General features: G+C 40.5%; 1 protein-coding gene across 1 annotated transcript in view; it reads right to left on the reverse strand.

Annotated features, from left to right (window-relative positions):
* Nucleotides 1-12047, reverse strand: part of PIP4P2 (phosphatidylinositol-4,5-bisphosphate 4-phosphatase 2) — a 53787-nt gene extending 41740 nt beyond the window's left edge. The window contains exon 1 of the mRNA XM_008540796.2: nt 11645-12047. Coding sequence (XP_008539018.1) covers nt 11645-11750 — 106 coding nt within the window. The 5' untranslated portion in view covers nt 11751-12047. The remainder of the gene's footprint in view (nt 1-11644) is intronic.
* Nucleotides 12048-12234: the final 187 nt, after the last annotated feature.

A 12234-nucleotide genomic window follows, 5' to 3' on the forward strand; every position in this document is an offset into this window, starting at 1 on the left:
AACACATATCTTCCAGTAACAGAGATTAGTAAGGATTGCATAAAAGAAAAGGGCTTTGATAAATGGGTAGAATTTGAATGTTTCAGTTTCTAAAATCCCTTTCCTACTCATCCGTAGGAAGTAAAAAGTAAATCTTCATCTAGAAAAAACTAGAAGTGGCTAATAAAAGATACTGGTATGAGGCAATGAGTATCATCTTAGGGGAAAGCATATACACATAGTGATACATTTCCCATTTCAAACCAGGATTCTTTCTGTTAAGAACTTAACAGGCTGGAGCAATGGACCAAATCAAACACAATGAAATGTAGGGTACCAGTGTACAGAGATGTGGGGATATCTTCTTAAAAAAAGGTATTTGTTAAAGTGTTCAGGGATAAACTCTATAACGATTAATAATATAATGTGGCCAAAGTGCTAATGTATTTTTCTGATATATTAAATTTTTGTTAGTAACATATTTGCATGGCTCAAAAATCAAGATAATGCAAAAATGGTGGAGTGAAATGCTCAGAACTGTTACTCCAACTTCTGCGCCCATCCACCATGCCCTATTTCAGAGATTTCCACTCATTATTTTATGACTCTTCCCAGTGATTCTTTAGCCAAGTACAGGTAATATACACATCTACATATTCACTTTCTCCACTTTTCTTTTTGTTTTTCTTTCTTTTTTTTTTTTTTGAGGAAGATTAGCCCTGAGCTAACATCTGGTGCCAATCCTCCTCTGTTTGCTGAGGAAGCCTGATCCTAAGCTAACATCCATGCCCATCTTCCTCTACTTTATATGTGGGACGCCTACCACAGCATAGCGTGCCAAGCGGTGCCATGTCCGTACCCGGGATCCGAACTGGCGAACTCCGGACGGCCGAGAAGCAGAACGTGGGAACTTAACCACTGTGCCACTGGGCCGGCCCCTCACCACCTTTCTTACAAAAAAGGGAATATGTCTTCTGCATTGTTCTTCATCTTGATTTCTTTTCACTTTACTGTGTATCCTGGCAATCTTTCCATAATGGTACATAGAGTTTCCTCATTTCTTTTCCAGCTGCATATTGAGTTTGTGGATACATCATGACTTATTGTGGTGGTTTTACAACATGGCCACAAATTCTTTGACACTCCTCCCACTGAGAGGTGAAGTCTATGTTCCTTCACCTTAAATCCAGGTGGTTTATAACTGCTTTGACCAACAGAGCATGGTAGAAGTGACACTATATTTGACTTTTGAGGCTAGGTCATGAAAGACCATATGACTTCCATTTAGGTCATCTTGTATTCAGGCATGTCTCATAGTTTTAACAATAACCTATGTCCTCATTAGGGCTGGTAGCAAATAGAAATACTACTTTTATTAAGCATTGCAAAGTATTCTAAATAGAGAACCAGAACAGGATCCTTGAATTCTATAAATTTGGAAAATGATTTCCTTATAAATTTTTTAAATAATTTTATAATAATTATTATATATAAATATATATAATATAAATATATATAAATATTATATAATATATAATAATATAATAATTAATTGGTAGAATCTACACAGCTCAGTATAAATCAATGTTTGTTTGGGAAATCTCCTAAAGTCTAAGATTAACAACAACTCAAGTATCTTTTCACTTTATTTTTTTTATTTTGTTAAAGATTTTATTTTCCCTTTTTCTCCCAAAGCCCCCAAGTACATAGTTGTATATTTTAGTTGCGAGTCCTTCCAGTTGTGGCATGTGGGATGCCGCCTCGGCATGGCCTGATGAGTAGTGCCATGTCCACGCCCAGGATTCGAACTGGCGAAACCCTGGGCCACTGAAGCAGAGCGCGTGAACTTAACCACCCGGCCATGGGGCCGGCCCCTATCTTCTCACTTTAAATCTCACTTTCAATCTACTCACTATCATCTCTGTGTATTGCTTTGCCTCTGGATGGTGAATCTTAGTACTGAATCTCTGCAATTATAAAATCTTATCTTGCAACATACCTTCCCCCAAATTCTCCCTCTGTAGAAATCACATGTTCAGATGTTGAACAATTAGGGGGTTCCTTGTATACAGTTTTAAAATCCATATTATGAATCTACTAAGCTTAAATAACTCAACTTGACAAAGTATGAGAGGAAGAAAGGTTTTGCCATTGCCTTTAGAAATACATGCTTTGAATAGAATGCCCCAACCAGTCATGTGGCACACACAAATACATTCTACGGAAGAATAAAATACTGCATGCTAATTGGGCTTCTGATGCTTAAAAGAGCCATGTAACACTCCTTGATGTTCAAAATTTATCTTTCCAACTTTAAAAAGGGTACTGGAAAAAAAAAGGGAATTTAAGTGACAAAGGGACAATGGAAGTAGAAGAGTGAGGTAAGAAAAGATCATAAACATCTATATTTTAAAGTTATAAATATATTCTCCTGGGTGTATCCAGATTCCTTACCAAGAACAAGAGTGTCATAGAATATAAAAACAACAGGGAACATACTACACCACTCCTTCTCAGGAGGGTGACTGAGGCCCAGAGATATAAAGTAACTATTCTAAGGTCAAGTAGTTACCGGCAGAAAGAACTCAAGTCTCAGGTCCCCCAGGCCAAACCACATCTGGTGGCAGATCATCTCTGAGACTACAAAGGGAGTTAGTTACACGATGCCCGAGAAACTCACTTCAGGCCACGAAGAGGAGCCATGCTTTCCATTTCTTTCTCACATTTTTTTTTTATTCTTACAGAGAAAAAGAAATTCACCTTACAACAGAATCCAGGGAAAGAGAAAAATCTAGAAAAGTCCAAAGCAACACAAACTCCTATGCACCCCTCCCCCCCGCCCCACTGCCCCAAGAGTATAGAAGTCCTCTCAGGACAGAAAGCAGCAGGAAGACATAAGGAAGACATATTCCCTTTCAGGAGCTATTAAAGGGATGTTATTTTCAGATTATGCAATATCTCTTCAGCCTTTTAAAAATGAAACACAAAACACTGAGTGCAAAGCTATATCCAGGGCTGTCTCCTTTCCCAAAGTGGAAGGATTAGAGTTTCCATTTAGATCACTTCCCAAATAGTAGCTTATTGCCCTCAAAGATACTTATGAACATCTATCCTGCTAACTCTCCTCTCTCAAATCTGTATCGATCTGGTTAACATCTTTATCTATCTGATAAATCTTGCAAGATTTTAACAGAATGCTCTACCCTAAAACTTTGACATTCCTGAAAAGAGGTTGCAGAGTCCTTGGAAATAAACGGGAAGTTAAGAGCATCACCTCCCACCACAGCAGAGTGTTATTATACATTTAATAAATAATTGTCAAATGAAACTTGCTCTCCAGCCCCGATATCTTTTACATACAACTGCCTTCTCAACACCTCCAAATGAATGATGACTAAAGGTATTTCAAACTCAACTTGTCTAAAACAGAATATTAACTTCCACTGCCCTTCTCCCCCACACATGCTCAACTCCTCCTTTTCCTGTTTTCCCATCTTAGAGAAAAAGCACAACTTTGAACCTAGTAGTTTAGGTCACTGTTGGAGATTTGTGATTCCTTTCTTTCCACTGATTTAATCCATCAGCAAGTCCTGTGGCTCTATGTTAAAAATATGTCCTGAATCAACCAATCTCACTGCTTCCTCCCCTCTATCAGTGATTCAGACCACACTCATCTCTTGCCTATTTCACTCCAACAGCCTCCTAACTAGTTTCATGTCTTATTAGTCTCTTCTCATTTTTCTTCTAATAATCCATTCTCCACACACCAACCAGGATGATCTTAAAAAGCCAAAAATTTCATGTCTTGCCTTTGCTCCAAACCCTCCACAGCTTCTCATCAGAATACGATCCCATCTCCTGATAGTGGCTGCAAAGCTCTGGTCTTCCCTAGTCTAGTGCTCTCACCCCTTCTACCACACTTCCTGTAAGTTCCCATGCTTTAACCCACTGTGCCCCTTGTTTTAAATCAGCATGTTCTATACTTGCTGTTCCAGTTACCTGACACACTCCTCCACTAAGTCTTCCAATGGCTGATTCCAACTCACTTTTCAGGTGTCTGAGCAGTTGTCATCTCTGAGATGTCTTTTGCGAACACTCTATCTGAAACACTCCTCACACAGCCAGTTACTCTCTGTCCTCATGCCCTCTGTTATTTTCTTCGCTCTCTGAAATTATAGTGGTCACCGTATGTATCTCTCACTGGAACATAAGCTTCCTGGCATCTGGAGCAGTATAATAACCACTCAAATATTTGAAAGGATGACTGATTTAATGAAACATTTCTTGATTAATGTTTTAAAGATGCTGGGTAGAGCCAGAAGGACATGTGGGCATTATAAAATAGAATAAAAGACTCACAGAGCCTGAGGCCTGCCCAATAATAGAAAAGGATTATAATAGGAAATGAGCTTGCCACAATACTGGAAAACTGGAAGCAGACATACTTCACCAGTGTTTGGGCTCTATTTTCCCTCAGTGAAGCAGATTTTGATTCAAAAACCAAACCTCTTAAATGGAGCATTAGCTTTAGCATAGCACAAAATCAAGGTTCAGCAAGACACTGCTTGCTGAGTATCACAGCAGGTGCACATCCCTACTGGAACCTTCACGCAGCTGCTCTCAAATACGCTGTATCTGTTTCTGGTCTTTGTGACAAACAGGCCTCCAGTGGGTTTCAGAACCCTTGGCAAATAAAGTGAGAGTTTATCCTAATCTTACAGTGGGGTTGTGCACACAGTGTGGGTCTCTGGGTCTGCATCATCTCTTCCTGCTAATCCATGGCCAACGTTAAACTCTGCAATGATACAAGGAGGTTCAGAAATTTAAAAGACTGCCAAATATATTCAAAGACTCTAACTCAGTGCAATGGACTGAATGTGTCCCCCCAGAATCATAAATTGAAATCCTAACCCAAAGGTGGGGCCTTTGGGAGGTGATTAGGTCATGAGGGTGGAGCCCTCATGAATGACATTAGTGCCCTTAGGAAAGGGACCCCAGAGAGCTCTCTTGCCCTCTTTCTGCCACATGAGGATACAATGAGAAGTTGGCAGTGTGCAAACAAGAAGAGCCCTCACCAGACACCAAATCTACTGGCACCCTGATCTTGGACTTTCCAGCCTCCAGAACTGTGAGCAATGAATTTGTTTTTTAAGCCACCCAGTCTATGGTACTCTGTTATAGCAGCTGGAACTGAATAAGACATTCAGTAAAACTCTAGTCTAGTGTACAACATAGTTCTAAGTGAAATAAGACTTTGCCCCACTTTAAACTAAGGCACCATTTCTAGCTTTAGATTACTCCAGGTGGAAGACATAGGATCACTAAAAATATACCTTATTTACTGTACAATTTCTAAGAAGTACAAGAGTACATATTAAATAACTGATCTCTCAAACCAGGGCTCAATTTCTTTTCTAGTCACAGAAAACATTTCCTCAAGCAATTTCTTTTTTTTTCTTTTTTTTTCCCCTAGATTGGCACCTGGGCTAACAACTGTTGCCAATCTTCCTTTTTTTTTTTTTAAGGATTGGCACCTGGGCTAACAACTGTTGCTTGACAATCTTTTTTTTTTTTCCTGCTTTATCTCCCCAAACCCCCCCCGTACATAGTTGTATATCTTAGTTGTATGTCCTTCTAGTTGTGGAATGTGGGACGCCGCCTCAACGTGGCCTGACGAGCAGTGCCATGTCCGCACCCAGGATCTGAACCCTGGGCCACTGCAGCAGAGCGCGCGAACTTAACCACTTGGCCACGGAGCCAGCCCCTCAAGCAATTTCAAATTTACACATTTTTTTTTTTTTAAGATTTTATTTTTTTCCCCTTTTTCTCCCCAAAGCCCCCCAGTACATAGTTGTATATTCTTCGCTGTGGGTCCTTCTAGTTGTGGCATGTGGGACGCTGCCTCAGCGTGGTATGATGAGCAGTGCCATGTCCGCGCCCAGGATCTGAACCAACGAAACACTGGGCCGCCTGCAGTGGAGCACAGGAACTTAACCACTCGGCCACGGGGCCAGCCCCAAATTTACACATTTTTTAAAAGTGGAACAAAGGTAAAAAGGAAATGACAATGCCTTCTTAAACACAACTATATTTCATAGGAAATCTAAGTGTGTTTCAGAATAAATGAGTATTAGCTGCTTCGTTGAAGTCACGTTGCTTCAAGGTAATTTTACAAGTAAATGTATGTTAGACTATTACATTAGATGTAAATGAATAATGCTTCAATTCTTTAAAAAAGAATTCGAATATAAACATATAAACAACTCTTATTAAGGTAGGTCACTAATGACCTCCATGGCACTAAGTTCAAAAGACATATTTTAGTCCTTATCTTATTTGCTCTTTCTTGCAGCTTTTGACATGTCTGACCTCTCCTTATTTCTTGAAGTATTTTCTTCCCCTTGATTCTGTGATAATACAGTCTCCTGGTTTTCATCCTACCTGGCTAAAAGCTACTTATCAGTCTTTTTGTAGGCTCATCTTCCCCTAACTGCTCACTGAATGTGGGAGTTTCTCAAAGCTTTGTCCTAGGTTCTCTCCACCTCTTATTCTTTCTCCCTAAGTGGTCTCATAAGGAGTTTCTCAAAGTTTTTCACATTTTGGTAAACAGAGAAAGTGACAACATTTGAATAGCTACTCAGAGCTGGAGGCCACTGGCCTGAAGGCTTCTGCTGCTCTAAGGACTGAGGAAAATCAATGTCTTAACACATATACATTTCATTTTGGCACATCCCATGGCACACTGATGGGGCCTTGGGAAGCTCTGAATCAACATCCATGTATTTAGCTATCTCAGATACGCAAATAACAGAATTTACATTTTCAGCCCAGGCCTCATTTCTTAGCCTACATCAGTAGATCCAGTTGCCCATCTGACATCTCTTCTCGGACATTTGAAAGCATCTTAAACATATCATGTCTAAAACTAAGCTCACGATCTGTGTTCCCTAAAACATGGTCCTCTTCTGTATAATTTGTCTCAGTGTAGGCAATCACACCATTGAGTTTTCGGAAGCCAGAATTCTAGGAGATATCCTTTCTACCTTTCTCTCACTCCCACATCCAATCTATCATTAAGCCCTCTTCAGTTTATTTCCTTTATATCATCTCGTCTTTCCACCTCTACCACCATCTGAATCCAAGCTAATCATCATAGTTTATCAATTTGCCTGAATCATTACAGTTGCCACTCAAGTCATCTATCCTCCTCCATTCTAGCCCCCTTTTTAATTCATTCTTTAATCTATAAATACACTGATTTAAAAAATAATAATGACAATAAAGACCTAACTAGATTATCCCTTGCTTAAGACAAAATTCTTCAACATGACCAACAATACCCTGCATGGACTGACTAATACTTATTGTTCTGGTCATCTGTTGCTGCAGAACAAATCACCCAAAACTTAGTGGCCTAAAACAACAATATTAACTCTTATGATTGTTTGGATTGTTCAGCCTCAGGTGGGTGGTAATCAACTAGAATCTATCATGCAGGTGCAGTAAGAATTTGGCTTGGGTTGGAGTTTTCTGAAGGCTCAACTGGGCTGGGCATCCAAGATGGCTTCTTCACTCACATGTCTGACAGCTGGTCCGGCATCACTCCCTCCATGTAGCCTCTCCATGTGGCTAGTCAGGGATTTCTCAAAGCATGGCAGCCTCAGGGCATCCAACTTCTTACATAACAAGTTATTCTCCCCAGAGACCAAGGCAAAAGCTGCAAGACTTCCTGTGACCTAGTCTCCAAAGTCATTCAGCTCTCTTCTATCTTATTCTACAGGTCAAAATTGGGTCACAGGGTCAGCCCAGATTCCAGGAGAGGACCTACCCAAGGATTTGAATACCAGAAAGCATAGTTCTTAGGAAAGGGTAGAGGGTCATTGGAGAATGTCTACCACACCTACCTCTCCAATCCCATTTTGCATTCCCTAATGCTTTTTCCATTTTAGCCACATTGGCCTTCTTCAGTTCCTTTTACTTACCATATTCTATCCTGCTAATGGCTTTTGCACATACCATTTTCTTTGCCTCAAATGTTCTTCCAATCCCCCATTTGCCAAGTTAACTACTGCTCAACTTTCAGACCCCAATCAAGTCTCAAGCAAGACTTTCCTGACTTCCTTAACCAGCTTAAATCTTTTTATTATATACTTTCATGGCACTGGATACATTTCCAGCATTGTCCTCTTCCCCACTGCACTTCACATTTATTTGTATGATTATGTAATTTATGTCTCAATAGCCCCCACTAGACCGGAAGAGGAGCCATGTCTTTTTCCCCTCCTACACATAGAACTTGGCTAGTACTCAAATATTTGTTTGCTGAGTGAATGAGAGAAATTAAGTAAATCAAAGTGTCTGTCTCTATATAAGAAAGTACTTTTTTCCCTTTAGAATTATAGTGAAGTATATAATCACATTCCCATATTCAATACATAGATAATTAGACAACCCCAAGTATAAACCGGTTTTCACAAAGGAAATCTCATAAATTTAAAGTTCATATTCTTTTACCATATCCTACCTATAAAATTAGGGAGTGTATTAAAAAAACAATTAAATATATCCAAGTTGCGTAAATTTTGTGATATTTCTTCCAATCTCCTTTCAAATGAGCCTAAAATTGTCTTTGATTTTAATTTCCATGCCTTAACAAAAGCTGACAAGTGTACCAAATGGAGCATTGCAATGGGAGAGGTGATTTCCTACTTGGCAGGAATCCAGTACTGACAGGAGAGGCCATTAGAAGCATTCCACTTAGAGACCCAGGTGGAGTGTTACAGACAACACATAATTCTCATTGTGCTAAAATCAGATGCAAAATACTAACTGCTCCTCTCTACATTATCAGTAACCTGGCCAGAAATAAACACTTCACCAACTTTCAACCTGAAACGGAATACTTCATCTTGGGGTGGGAGCTAACATTCCTTTTCTTAGAAAATGACGCAAATAGCAAAGGGTTGGACTAGAGAAAACATTTGCTAGTTACAGCTATTTTTTTTTAAATAAAAATCTGAGTATCATAAACCAAAGTTCATTATCAAAAAGTGTATTCTAGGGGCCAGCCCGGTGGCACAGTGGTTAAGTGTGCACGTTCCACGTCAGCAGCCTGGGTGCGGACACGGCACCGCTTGGCAAGACAAGCTGTGGTAGGCATCCCACATATAAAGTAGAGGAAGACGGGCACGGATGTTAGCTCAGGGCCAGTCTTCCTCAGCAAAAAGAGGAGGATTGGCAGCAGATGTTAGCTCAGGGCTGATCTTCCTCAATAAATAAATACACAACTAAATACATAAAAAGTACATTCTATTTCCAATCCTTTGAATCTCAAGCTTCAACTCTACTTGTCAACTAGTGAAAACATGTGGTCTAGTGGCAGAGTGTTTCTTACAATCCGAAATAATTTAGCCATGTATTTACTTACTTTTTCTCCCACTACAACATGGGGTCCACGAGGACATGGGTTTCATAAGGCTCATTAACCTAGAGCAGTCTTGGCACATTGTGCAGCGCAATGAACTACCGAGTGAGTGAAGAGCGCTGGTCTAATAGAATCAGATCTTGTGTATTAGTCATAATATTTATAAAGATACCTATTTTGTTATTTATTAGGAAAAGATATTCTGTCAAAAATGCAAATAAAATGTCTTTACTTCTCATTTATGCTTCTTGCTTCCTAGGTATTATGCCATACGAAATGAGTGTTTCTAATTATTCAACCGGTCTCATTCACCAGTTAAGAAAAAAATGTATGCTATTATAAGGCAGAAAGAGCTTTTCGCTAAACCATTGAATTTCTCTGGTTGTGAGAAGTTTTCTGGAATGAAACTTCTTTTTCTCGGTGGCTGAACTGGAACTTGTACCTTATTGTATAGTTTAAGGAGCTTTATCAGATTCAACAAATATACGGCAAACGATAAAGAAGTCTACAAGCAGATCTATGAGTATGGCCATTTTTTTCTTCTTCTTCTTCTCCTGCCCAAAGCCCCCCAGTACGTAGTTGTATATTCTAGTTGTAGGTCTTTCTGGTTGTGTGAGTATGACCACTTTTGTGAAATAATTAAGCCATTAGTTGACTAACATTACAAAAATATAGATGCAGGATAGAGGGCATGAAAATGGTTTACAGGACAGTGGCTTAAATCCAAACTCTCTCTTAATAAATTGTCAAATTTTTTGTCTTAAAAGGGTGACTTTATGAAGGTGAAACATTCATTGACAAGTATTTAAATCTATTCTAGACCAAAGAACTTAGATAACAGTAAATTATTAACAGGAAATTTGCCCATTAAAGGAAATTCTCCCCCATGGCGTTCTCTGACACAAGTTTAATGCTGACCAACAAAGACGACTTGTGGGTTTTCTGTGGGTGAGTCTCTGCTTTATTTTGCACCTTATTTCTCAACTCATAAATCACACTGAATTATTCACAGCTAAATATCTTCTTCCTTTGTCCTGGTTCTTGTTAAGTGTGGATTAAAACTACATTGTTGCTTTTTAAGTTGTGATGGGTTAAATGGAAATTTAAATATCAGACAAGTTCAACCTGCTTTACAGCTGCTCCAATTTCTGACTTGAACTTGGAAAAAGTTGTATTACAAGAGACATGATCTGCCCATATTATCAAAAGCATTAATGTTTGCCTCCTTGGGTTTTTAAATTTCTCTCACATTCAGCCAAAAAAAGAGATGCACTTAAGCTACATTTGCAAGTGCCAGATTTGACCGATCTTTTCAGTACTCTAAGTGGTTTCTCAAAGTCTTGCCTTCCATTTTCTACAACTATTGACCCCATCTTATTTTGCCTATAAGAATCAACTAAAAAGCTTAGAACAAAGACAGATCTTTGAATAAACTGAATAGTTTGGTAAATAAATCCCCCTCTTCTTTCTCCAAGTCCAATTTCCATCAATGGGATTCTATCTTGAGAAGAAAAGTAAATATTTATTTTACTATTACAGTATTAATTTGGGTTACTTTTTAGAAGTCATTTTCAACTTCACCCACATATGCATCAAAAATATCCCATCTTCCCTTCTATTTCTCCTCATTCTCGGCAAAAATTAACACATACTCCTTACAAGTAGGAGGAATAAGAAAGGGCAGGAATTTCAGACAAATTAGGAATATTGATTAACTCTATTCCTTTTGGTAAAGCAATTGCCCTATTGAACAGACCACTGGTGGATGAATGGTAGGACATGCCTATTTTTCAAGCTAAGCCCTTTCAAGGACAGATGCCAAGGTGAGCAGTACTCTGGGTTTCTCAGCAACCTGAAAGGATTTGTGAATGATTGTGATAGATTTGCACCACCTCCCAGCTGCATTTAACGGCTGCTCTAAAACAGAAAAGCCCAGCTTGGAAAATTCATGTCACATCCTGCACCCCTGAGTAAGAAGTGGTGAAATACACACAGGCACATACACCCCACACTCACCAGTGGGTAAGAGGGGGTGAAATACACACACACACATCCCATACCACACCAGAAAGCCCTGCGGTGAAGCTCTCAAGCAGGCAGGGTCTGCTTCGGCAAGCACAGTCAGCATCCCTCTCTCCCAGCCCAAGTGAGAACCTCTCCTCCGCCTCGGAGCTAGAGCTCCCTAGTCTTTTACATTCTAGGCTTTTCTTTGCAAAGTAGAAAGGTCTATGCTGGCCTTACCTCTGGGGCTGCTTTCTTTTAAGTACGGTGGAGCCGTGGGAGTGACATTTCCCGAATGGGATGCTGACAGCAGAGGCGAGCGTTCGTCCACCCCGTCAGCAGCCATGACTGCGGCAGCGGCGGGGCCGGGGAGAGGCTGAGTCGGGGGTTGCGGCTCCAGTGGAGGTGGCGGCTAGTGCGGCTGCCGCTGCTGCCGCCTCCGGGAGAGCCTGGGAAGTGTCACAAGGCAGGAGGCGGGTGGGGTGGGGGAGGGGAGAGTACGGGACCGAGAGGCCGGGGAAGGGAAGCGCGCTGGAAAGAAAACTGGGGGAAGGGAGGAGAGAAAAAACCCAGGAGAGGGGGCGGAGGGGAGACGGGGAGGAGCAGGATCGCTGGGAACACTGTGGGGCCGACTAAGAAAGACGGGGAAGAGAAAGTGCGAAGTAACCTCAAGGGGGGTGGGGGCAAGCGGGAAGGGGGGGTTACAATTCTTTTTCTCTTTGTATTTTACATTTCCTTGACTAAGGAGAAGGGTAAGGAGCAGCCTGAAAGGGGGTAAGAGAAAGGCCTGTGGCTTGATTACAGGAAAGCTACAGGAAACACCTATCTCA

Source organism: Equus przewalskii, chromosome 8, assembly GCF_037783145.1.
Source record: "Equus przewalskii isolate Varuska chromosome 8, EquPr2, whole genome shotgun sequence".
Lineage (NCBI taxonomy): Eukaryota > Metazoa > Chordata > Mammalia > Perissodactyla > Equidae > Equus > Equus przewalskii.